The following is a 12,028-nucleotide window of genomic DNA, read 5'->3' on the forward strand; positions in this document are numbered from 1 at the left end:
CACTGGGACCAGGGACCACTTGGTGCTCAAACTCGTTTTCCCTCAGTCCCCTTCATGACTGATTTTGAGTGTCAAGCACTGCCTCCGTGATCCACAGTCCAAAGTAGGAGAAACCATGAGCCAAGGCTGAAGTGAAAGTAAAGACAAGAAAGATAGAAAGTAATAAACAAAAGTAGTGATTTGAGAGAAGGGGGTGGGGTGGGGTGAATCAAATTGATGGCAGAGATAACACAAAGGTTATAAAGATAAGCCGCACGCAACAAAAAAGGACAAATGAAAATGCTTAAAAACCAAACTGCGTTAGGCGAGACAGTGCTGAAAACCTGACAAGATGGTGTTGGCAGCCTGGCAGCTTGTAGCCATTAATGGCATTTCACTGGCTAAAGCAGGGCGAACTCTTTTCTTTACTGTGTTGCCACAAGAAATCTGGCCAGAGTAAACTGGCTGGCCTAGTTTGCATCAGTTTGACATAATACAGTATGTGACACAAAATATTGTATACAGTGAGCTTTTGTGATGTAATATTGTGTGACTGTGTTTGTGGGTGTGTGCGTGGGAGAGTCTGTGTGTGTGGTGTGTAAACTTGTGTATAATGTTTAGAACAACATGATAGTGCAAGAAATTAGCATAATTTGCACTTGGTTGTTTTGTCTAACACATTTGCAAATATTCTAGAACCAATTCCACCCATAAAATAAAGACTTGAATTTTCTTCTTTTTTTTCAAAATATGTTGTATATTTTTTCTAAAAATTCTCAGTTATCTTCCCCTAGTAGGGAGCTTTCTATTCCTGTCAACATTGAAGATATGATAATTATATTCTCCATTCATTTTCCTTCAAGTAAACATTCTGTTTCCAACTTCGAGCATTATTTCAAATCGTGTGGATTTTTTTTTTTTTAAAGGGTGATTTTTTTGCAAAAATTACAAATAGTTCTGAAAGTCCAAGAATTTACTGGGATTATTGCAAAGTGTATGGATGTGATCATGGATGTGGTCTATCTGAGTTAACATATAGTATGTTGTATGTCCACTATGACTAATATATATGTGTGTGAATGTGATTATTGTATTTGGGGCTTACTAAAGTCGACTTTTAAGCATATGTCTTTTACATAATACATTGACTGTGATTCTCAAGTGCTGTTTATGTGTTTTACACCACAAAGTATTTTTTTTTGGAGATAATAAAGCATTCTGTATTCTGTCATGTGTAACAAAATATAAAATATATACAGAAACAAGATATAAAGCTATGTGTGATTTCTTCTGAACAACTACAATAAAACTGAAAGCACCAACTGTGAGATGTGCTTTTCAGTGTCCATACTATCTCATCTGTATTTCCAGAGAAAATTGAGCTTGTTACTGTGCCACAGTTACATATGTCAAGCTCAATAGCGGTAACGGCCCATTACATGTAATACACAAAATCTTTGCACATTACTGGTTATGGGGATGGCAGCCTGTGTGCATTACCTGATATGGGCAGGAAGTGGGCAATGTCCGTCACAAGCACATTTCTCTGTGTGTGTGTGTGTGTGTGTGTGTGTGTGTGTGTGTGTGTGTGTGTGTGTGTTGATAAGTTTTCTTTTTCTGTAAATCAACTTGAAAAATCAAGGATTCAAACTCAAGGTAGTGTAAAATTGATAGAAAGGAAATTTCATTTCATCTAAAATCTCACTCTCTCTCTCTTTCTCTCTCTGTGTGCCAGTTAATGTCTGTTTCCTCAGTGTGCGTGCATGTGTGCATGTGTGTGCGTGTGTGTGCGTGTGTGTGTGTGTGTGTGTGTGTGTGAAGATGTGCATGTGTGGATATGTGTGTGTGGATGTATAAGTGTGTATGCACACAATCGATTCAAGTGAATGAGTGATAAAGGCATGAAAGACAGAAGAAATGAAGATTGACTTTGCAGATCAATCAGTTCCTCATGTCCGCAAGACTGAAAACTCAATGTTAAAATTGGTTTAACAACACCATCTTTTTATCTGTTTTGATTTTTTCAGTTTTCACCTGGACAGAAACTTTGGATCTGCTTCCTTGTCACAAATGCATATGATTTGTTTGCTTCCTGTTTGGTTATTTTCTCTTCCCCATGTTCACATACATCATGAGCATCTTTTATGACTCCATTCGAACCTTCCAGTGATTAAAAAGAAAAAAAACCTTTAGAGAATTGACATTGAAGACAAAAAGTGCAATCTTTTCAAGAGTTCCAAAAGTAACAATGTCATATCATTTTAAAACTTTATTGTCCTCTGGCAGCTTCCTGGTCTTCTCATCTGAAATGTTCCCCTTGCTCGCAAATACCTGCATCTTCTCTTCGGTGAACCAAAGATGGTGATCATTATTGTAAAATCGTTGCACAATGGTATCTTCAAACTCATGTTGGCTATGCCAGTCTAAGCTGACAATTGTAGTTCAGTTTCAAGGAGGTGTCTGTAACATATCTGGTATGAAACTAAAGTACACAAAAGTACCCAACTACCATATATATTCATATAAACTACACCACATCTGCTGTAAAAAAAAAAAAAAAAAGAAATATAAAAAATCCCAGCAGATTCCTGACCTTCACATAAACCCAGCACACTGAATGCGCTGACAACTGTGAGTAAGCAATATTGAAAATCAAAGTCTTGTAAGGTCATTTGGTGTTCAAAGAGGTGTGTGACACACTGCGAAATGAACAGGATGTCACAATCCTTTTTATTTTTGCTACTTATTCAAACAACTGCTTCTTTTCTTTTTTATGGTGAAAGGTTTTAACATGCCAAATGCTTTTCTAATAACTGTTGCCGATATGAGCTCACTATTCTGAAAGAATTATGAAACTGATAATCTGTCAGCTGACTTTGATATCTCTAGCGCACTATATGTGGATAATCTGTCAGCTGACTTTGGTATCTCCAGCGCACTATATGTGGATAATCTGTCAGCTGACTTTGGTATCTCCAGCGCACTATATGTAGATAATCTGTCAGCTGACTTTGATATCTCTAGCGCACTATATGTTGATAATCTGTCAGCTGACTTTGATATCTCTAGCGCACTTTGTGCCAACTACCAGTATGCACAACGCTGAAAGCTTGCCCATTACCAATAATGTGAAAAACTCTGTCCAATACCAATAATGCACAAGCCACATGGCTCATTACCAGAATGGGCAAAAACTATAGCAGATTACCAGAATGGGCAAATTACTGCTACTGAGCATGGCACACACAAATACATACACATATATACATACACACACATGAACCTTAAAAGAATTTCCTACAGCACAAGTGAAAAAAAAAATCCAACATGACTTATGATTCTCCTTGCTATCAATGTCCAATGTATCCTCTGGACAGGTATGGTGTTCACTTACCTGACTTCATCCACCAGGTGGAAGTAAGAAGCACGAATGTGCAGAGCCTGCAGATTGTGCAGAATCATCATGAACTGCTCACGAGACACCTCTGCTCCACTCTGATCATGGCGGAAATTGTACTGAAAACAGAGAGTTACACGTCAACAAACTGACAGTGCTAAGTACATCATGTCAACCCCACTCTGACTGTTTTTTAAATTATTTTTTTTATTAACCTGATAAACAACAGTCAGCCACAAGGAACTATTACAAAACAACATGTCTGCTACATTCTGAAACACAGATCTTACCCATCACAATTTAGAACCATCACCTTAATCCTGAAGTTAAACATAACATGTCTACCCCACTCCTAGCATGAAACATGTCTACCCCACTCCTAACATGGCAAAGATAGAATTGAAAACAGAAAAAAAACAACTGATTCTAAAGGTAAATAAATTAGACCAGATTAATGCTGCTAAGTTCAGGTGTGAATGTGCACTCAAAAATGGAAAGCATATTTAATTCAACTGAATGGGAAGAAGGCATTGCTGTATTTGAGTGTTCTTTTTGCTATAAATATGTAAATGGATGGCATAGTTTTTCAACATTTACTGTAGACTTTGTATTTACAATTTCAATGTTCAAAACCAGTGTTAAACCAAATGACTATATTATATTGTACTGTGTTGCACTGCAGAAAAGTACTAGTAATGCATTTTCAATGTATAAAAAAGAGACAGAAAAGTTACCACACTGGCCAGTTATACATTTGGCTTGTATGGTATGAGGTAATAACAAAATAGGGAATTATGGTAGTGTTCTTTGAAATGCAGCCAGCAGGACATAGCATATTAATTAGTGATGCTTTTAACAAATAAGAACAAAACTGATGAGTGCAATAATGCATTCAAATATATTTCTAATATCATGAAATAATCCTAGACTTAGTTAAGTTTGCAAAATCATGTGTTTTGCCAATCTGGTACCAGATGCAGGGTCTATTTTTGGTGCAAGTATGATTTGTATAAATTTGAATTTGGTACACAATGTCTATCCTTTAGCGAGAAAGTTTGGTAGACCGCTGTACACAAAGATGTGTGTGATATACACTAAGGTTTTTCAAGGACACTGATTGAGTATTAATTTTTGATATTTCTTAGATTTTATTTGAAAAGTGTGGTGGGATATGATTTAGTCTAGTAAAGAAATTTGTATGGAAACTTTTAGTGGCTCATAGTTTGACATTAAGAAAAGCAACAAAGGAGACCAGAAAGACCATGGGAAAACCAGTAAAGACATGTATACACATAACTGGACAAGAGAGAGCCCAATAAGTCCAGGACAATTTGACCAATTATATTGGACAACCCGAAAAAACAAACAGTTTTTATACTTTGCACACATAAAGTTCCATTACTGTTGATAACTGTGTGAAACCTCCACAAAAATCCATTCCCAGCAAAACTGCCAAATATCACTTTGTCCAAACCTACCCTTTTGACAGTTCAGTGTAAGACCCAGTTTGGGGATGCATTTCTGAAGACGACAGCATGGGTACTTAATCTCATCTCTAAGTCACAATTTTACAGTACCATAAAGTTCGGTCTATAAGCTGTGTCTTTTTCTCCCAGCTTCAATCTCTGCAGCTAATACAATCATGCGGCTTATCTGAGGATTTTAACGATCCCGGGAGTGTCACGTTCTTGTCTATTCTAAGATTCCCTTCAAGTTCAACTCACCAAAATCATGATTTCTGTCCATGAATTTTTGGATGAGCTTCAGGTTACTGTGCTAACTGTTCACAATTTAAAAATCAAATCCGCATACACTAAAGCCTTCAGATCAGCATTCAGTTCTACTCTGCTCAAGCGCACACCCTCATCATGCCGAAAACGCGACAAAATGCCTATGATGCAGCCTTCAAACTGAAGGCAATTGACCTAGCAGACGACAGTGCAAGCGACGAACCAGCAGTGACCTCCACCTTGCGTTCATGTTCATCAAGTGAAAGTGAGGCTGAAGTCAGTGACAAGATGGCGGAGAAAGCTGCACTGGTTCTCTTCAACTTGGACACCGAAGACGAAGATTTCAGTGTATTCAGTGAGCAGGACGACATGAATAAATTTGACTATCCCTAAATTATGTATCTTATTTTCATTGTGTTTTATTTTTTTTGTTTGCGTAGCACTAGCAGTATTTTCGCTTGCTTTTCTCTGTGCTGTCTCCGCTTGTGTTTATTTCATAACCTACAGTATTGACAGCTTTTCTGTAGTATCGGTATGTGTTCTGGTACCGGTAGTAAGTGCGGTTTATAAGCCAGTGCAGCTTATGTGTGTATGAAGTTCAATTTTTTTTCAAAATTTAGTGGGTGCGGCTTATATACCAGTGCGCTCAATAGACTGAACTTTACGGTAGTTCTGTTCTTCATGCATGGGAAGAAAACAAATTGCACTGAATTGCTAAAAAATACACAAATTCCAATATCCTTCTTCGTACAACTTACAAAGTAGCATGGTCATGTGTTGCTAATAGAGTAAAAGCTGTTTTACCATGGTTTATTCACACTGCCCAAAGTTTTTACGAAATGCATATATGCAGGGGAAATATTCCACATTATATGACATGTTGGTGTATAATAATGAAAGGAAAATGCCTGATCTCTTGTTTGGTGGTAGATTTTGAGAAGGCACTACTTGGAGGAAGTTTACTTTTTAAAAATTGATTAAAACATAACTCTGGCCCTGAAATGAATGAATTAGTGTTTTCTCTAAAGGCATATCCACATGTATTGCATTTAATGGCAAAAATTCATCACTTTTCGGTATTAATCATGGTGTAAGACACGGAAACCCACTATATCATTACTTGTATTTATTTGTGTGCAGAGAGATGTTGCATTAAAATGTTTTTAGTTCTGAGAAGGACAGTAGTTTCTCCTGAATAAGATATGTGTCACAATGGTGAACAGACAATCAATCATTTGATGTGGCTGTTTTCACACACACAAATGTGTATTTTTGGAGATCATAGGAATTATTGAGAAATGAATCAAGTTAACCCTTTCAAAAGAACTGGTTTGTTTGTGTTAAAGAATAAATACACACTTATATGGTAGTTAATTTGGTAATATTATCACCTAATGCTATGTAGACATATGAAATAATGTGGTGCCAAACTCTTAAAGAAAAAATCAAATCTGGAAAAAATAAAACCCTTGTGTTATGACTAAAATGAAGTCTTTGGTATCCATACCTTGAATTAAAAAATGAACATTTATGCACATTATTGAGTAATAAATGTCATCTAAAGTTGGAACTGTAAATTCATTTCTGGGTGCGTTTGTGTATGTGTGCGCAAGTGTGCATGAGCGTGTGTGTGTGTGTGTGTGTGTGTGTGTGTGTGTGTGTGTGTGTGTGTGCATGTGTGTGTGCATGTGTATGCGTATCTGTGTGCATGCATTTGTGTGTATGTAGATTTTTATGTGTGTCTGTATGGCTATGTGAGTGAGTGAGTGTGTGCGTGTGTGCGCGTGTGGTGCATGCATGCGTGTGTGTGTATGTTATTTGATGAACTTTGTGCTCCATTCACCCATTTCCTTTTCTTCCTTCCTCCCATCCTCCTCCTCCCCCTCTCCTCAGTCTATCTCCCTTTCTTGGTGGCGAGACAGGTTGTTAAATGTTTGAGAAACGATTAAGGAACTTAACATTTAAATTGATAAATGTTCTATATTGGATTACCATAAAGTTTGGTCTATTGAGCACACTGGTATAAAAGCCGCACCCACTAAATTTTGAAAAAAAATTGAACTTCATACACACATAAGCTGCACTTATTACCGGTACCAGAATACAGACTGATACTACAGAGAAGCTGTCAATACTGTAGGTTATGAAATAAATACAAGCAGAAACAACACAAAGAAAAGCAAGCAAAAATACTGTTAGTGCCACAAAAAAAAAAGAAGAAAAAACAACATCCATAATTTAGGGATAGTCAAATTTATTCAACATCGTCCTGCTCACTGAATACACTGAAATCTTCGTCTTCATTGTCTGAGTTGAAGAGAACCAGCACAGCTTCCTCCGCCATCTTGTCACTGACTTCAGCCTCACTTTCACTTGATGAACATGAATGCAAGGTGGAGGTCGGTGCTGGTTCGTCGCTTGCACTGTCGTCTACTTGGTTGATCGCCTTCAATTTGAAAGCTGCATCACAGACATTACATCACGTTTTTGGCATGATGAGGGTGTGCCCTTGAGCAGAGTAGACCTGAAGGCTTTCATGTATGTGGATTTGATATTTAAAACGTGAACAGTTAGCACACTAACCTGAAGCTCATCCAAAAATTCATGGGCAGAAATCATGATTTTGGTGAGCTGAAGGGCAGCAAAGAATAGACGAGAACGTGACACTCCCAGGATCATTAAAATCCTCAAATAAGCTGCATCATTGTATAAGCCACAGAGGTTGAAGCTGGGAGAAAAAGTCACAGCTTATAAACTGAACTTTGCAGTAATGTTGCTGTAATGTATATGTTTCAAAGAAGAGAACGTTCATTTCCGGGAACAGCTTGAATTGCTAAAACAATATACAACACTTCGGAATGGCTAGAACTGTGGTGTTTGATGGCTACACTGGACCCATCACCAGAATCAGAGGAGCAAACGAGATGCTCAGAACATCAGATTCAGGTGGACATCGACGAAGCTGGTCATGTCAGATCAAGCTACTGTATGTCTGGCAGATTTCCTTGCAAATTCACTTAACAAACAGAGGACAAATAATGTTATATCTGAAGATGTTCAGATTCCTGACATGAATGTTTAATAAGACACTAGCAATGCAGACACTTTGATTGTGTCCACTGGCCTGTAGATGTGATAAACTGAACTATGTCTCCCTCTTTGTTGTATTGGTACATGACACATGTTAAACATTTGGTTAATAGTTTTATTTATTGGTTTGCATGTATCAGTTTATTTTGTGCTTTTGTTTTGGTATAAACTGGCTTTTTGAATGGACAAAAAAGCATTCCAGTTAAAAGTGACAAATGGATTCGTTTTTCCTCCTCTATTGGCTTAGACTTGGGGATTTGTTTGCAATATTCTCAGTTTTAGACTGGGGCTCGTAGTACACAGTTTTAATACAATACACAGCAACCAAAGTGATTGCCCTCTAATGTTCTTCGGAAGGCTAACAACACCCTGATGTTTTATTACACTTCAATTGTGATTTCAAATGCAGAAGCCAGCGATTGGAATGCCATTACTCTCTCAGCCAGCATGAACGTTATATATGTTTGTGTCGACCTAGCAGAGGAAAACTTTACAGGGTCACATTTTTTCAACACATGCGAGGTGTCCACTTAAACATGGTCAGGTTAAGGGAGGGAAATTTATTGACAAAAGGAAAGGATCCTGGCCAGTGCCTAGTAATTGTGTCGACTTACATGATGAGACAACTTAGGTTGATTTAAGCTATAATAATAATAATAGTAGTTTATTCATATTGAGCCTTTCATTAAAATACAGTAATGCTCAAGGCACACTACATGAGTAAAATATAACAAAATTAAAAACTCTATACACAAAATCACATCCACATCTGCGTAATTAAAAACCAAGCATCAAAGCATGCACAGACGAAATGCACACACACACACACCCTCCCCTCCTCCTCACCCCCACACACACCCACACCCAAGCACACAGAGACAGACACACATGCACAGACACATATCATTACGATATATGTGTGCATGTGTATACACAAATGTCCGAATCACACACAAACACACACACACACACACACACACACCACACAAAAAAGACTTCCAAAATGGCGGAGACTACACTCAGCAGATAATTTCTTCATGGTAAAAAGTTGTTGCAGACGTTTTGGAGACATGAGAACAAGAAAATCGAGCGGGAAACCTGACATGAGCATTCCCCCCCCCCCCCACCACCACCCTCCCCCCATCCCCCAGCTGGATGACAACGATGGTCATCATCGATCTTGATGGACACACACCACACCACACCAGCTAGTGTGGTGGCTGAGTGGCGATGTGTACACCTAGGAAGCAAGAGAATCTGAGAGCACAAGATCAAGTCCCACAATTGACAGTATTTTTTCCCTGTCCACTAGACCTTAGACCTTGAATGGTGGTAATGTGGACACTAGTCTTTCAGATGCAATGATAAATGAAGGACCTGTGTGTAGCATGCACAAAGCACACTTCAAAGAACCCGAGGCAACAAGATGGTTGTCCCTGGCAAAATAATGTAGAAAAATCCACTTTGGTAGGAAAACAAATGCACTTGCAGTCATAAAAAAGAAAAAAAGATGGTACTACACTGAATCAGCATGCTTTCCCTGGAGAGAGCAGCCTGAATTTCATGATAAAGAGTAATACAGCTGTAACCCCTACTTTGATTTCTTACAGGAGCAAGGCGACAGAATGGTTAAGACTCTAATCTGCCAATACTAGGTCTGTGAGGGTCCAGGTTCGAAACCTGCTTTGCCACCAGGTTTGAACAGAAAGTCTAACTGAGCATCTAGTCATTCAAATGAGACAATAAACCATGGTCCCATGTGCAGCATACACGTGGCGCATTGAAAAAGAACAAAATTGCTGTCCTCCAGCAAAGTTCTTTGAAAGAAATCCACTCTTATAGGTGCATGAATGTATATGCATGTGCTCAAGGCCTAACAGGTGCAATGGGTTATGCTGCTGTCAGGCATCTGCCTAGCAGACGTGGTGTAGCTTATATGGATTTTCCCCCAATGCAGTAATGCCTCCTTGAGAAACTGAAACTGAAATTCTGTTTATGTGGATGGAATTCACAGGGAAAATCTGAGGGAATGGGCCATTGCCAGGATAGTGCCTTTTGTTTTATTGTCAGTGGATGATACAGAGAATCAAAGGAAAGACAGTCAGCAAATACACAGCTTCAGATATTAAATTTCTTTATTCACTGTTACGTAGATTTATAGATAAGGCAATGAAGGGAAGGGAATGGGAAAGGTGGGAACAGGTTAGGGAAGGGACATGGGTATTGGAGACCAGATGTGTGAACATCATGCTGTTACAAAGGTAACATCTGGTTTCTGCAACCAAAAGTACACAGAATAATTATGCAATGTTCCGTTTAAATTTTAGTTTTCTTCTTTTTTTCTTCTTGTGTTCAGAACATTAAAAAAAAACTGTATGTGTTTGTGTGTCAGTGCCAGAGTCTGGGTATGTGCATGTGTGAGGATGAAATCACAAAGATAAAATTCATCTTCTGATTCCATCCATACCCTAATGGCAACAGATATGATTGCATGAAACAGCAACACTCCATAGTATTGATCAGCTGAATCTGAGCTTTTTGAGCAGTGTGACTGTCCAGTTTCTGCAATACACTAAGTTCTACCTTACTAATATCATTATGGTAATACATAAACTGTACCTAATTATTTATATTATACAGATGTGCTTGCTTCTGGCATTGCAACAACTATTTTTTAACCAACACACATAGATCTACTTCTAAAGATTTACTGACCCAGTATTCAAAAAGCATTCTGTGATATTATACAACTGTAAGTTTGTAATACCAGCCTTTCACGTGGTTGACATGCCTGTAAGCAGCATATCCAGACAGGCAAATACAACAAAGGACATTTACTTATAAAAATAAATCTCAAGGTTTAGGGCAATGTAAGCCTTTTGTGCAGAAGATCTTTCCCCTAATTAAGCAGCATTAACTGCAATAGAAATGAGTAACTCATCTCATAATACAGCCTCAGATGTACTGCCAAAATTCATGGTATTGTTACAGTGTATCATATAAATACACCTGCATTTTCATTATGCTTCATGTACCCCTACATCATTCCCATTTGAAAATTTATGGGTAACACAAAACAGCATTTTGTATAGTGTAATAAGAGATCAGGGTGGAAAACACAAAATAGTTTTTTTTTATACTTTGAACACAAACAGAACAAGCCCCCCCAAAATCCACCAAAATCCAATGCCAGCAACATGGAAATATATTGCATTCATTTTCAGCATTTTCACTATGATAATCTATGTCCGAAGCTTAAAAACAACAGTGATATATGACGTCATATATCATAGGAGATGTGTCTTACTGACTCTTTTAGATCTGTCTGCTGCCTTCGATACTATTGACCACTCTATTCTTCTGGATAGACTCCAGTCCTGTGGTATTTCAGAAATTGCACTCTTGTGGTTTGAGTCCTACCTTTCTCAAAGATCCCAGTCAGTCTTGGTCAATAACCTGCATTCAAAGTCAGTTCGCCTTGATCATGGTGTACCCTAGGGTTCAGTTCTTGGACATGTACTTTTCATTCTTTATACTCAGCCTTTTGCCTCTCTTATAGCATCACACTCTTGTTTCAAGCTAATCCTTTGCTGATGACACCCAGCTTCTTGATTCATGCTCTACTGACCAGATACAACCTACTGTGCTTTTGTATTATCAAAACTGGACTACTGCAACTCACTTCTTTCTAACTGTCCACAGTATATTCTTTATAACTAGTAGCATTAAAGTCCCCAAGAATGATGAGCTTGTCTGCTTTTGGGATAGCAGCAATGACAGAGTGAAGGTCCTCGTAGAACTTCGCCTTCACTTCATCCGGGTTGGTCATGGT

General features: G+C 38.2%; 1 protein-coding gene across 1 annotated transcript in view; it reads right to left on the minus strand.

The window, feature by feature from the left end:
- LOC143279982 (laminin subunit alpha-like) overlaps positions 1–12,028 on the minus strand; it is a 305,618-nt gene that overhangs the window by 178,541 nt on the left and 115,049 nt on the right. Inside the window, exon 35 of the mRNA XM_076584380.1 lies at positions 3,374–3,495. Within this exon, the coding sequence (XP_076440495.1) occupies positions 3,374–3,495 (122 nt within the window). The remainder of the gene's footprint in view (positions 1–3,373; positions 3,496–12,028) is intronic.

The sequence above is a fragment of the Babylonia areolata genome, chromosome 3 (assembly GCF_041734735.1).
Source record: "Babylonia areolata isolate BAREFJ2019XMU chromosome 3, ASM4173473v1, whole genome shotgun sequence".
Taxonomy (NCBI): domain Eukaryota; kingdom Metazoa; phylum Mollusca; class Gastropoda; order Neogastropoda; family Buccinidae; genus Babylonia; species Babylonia areolata.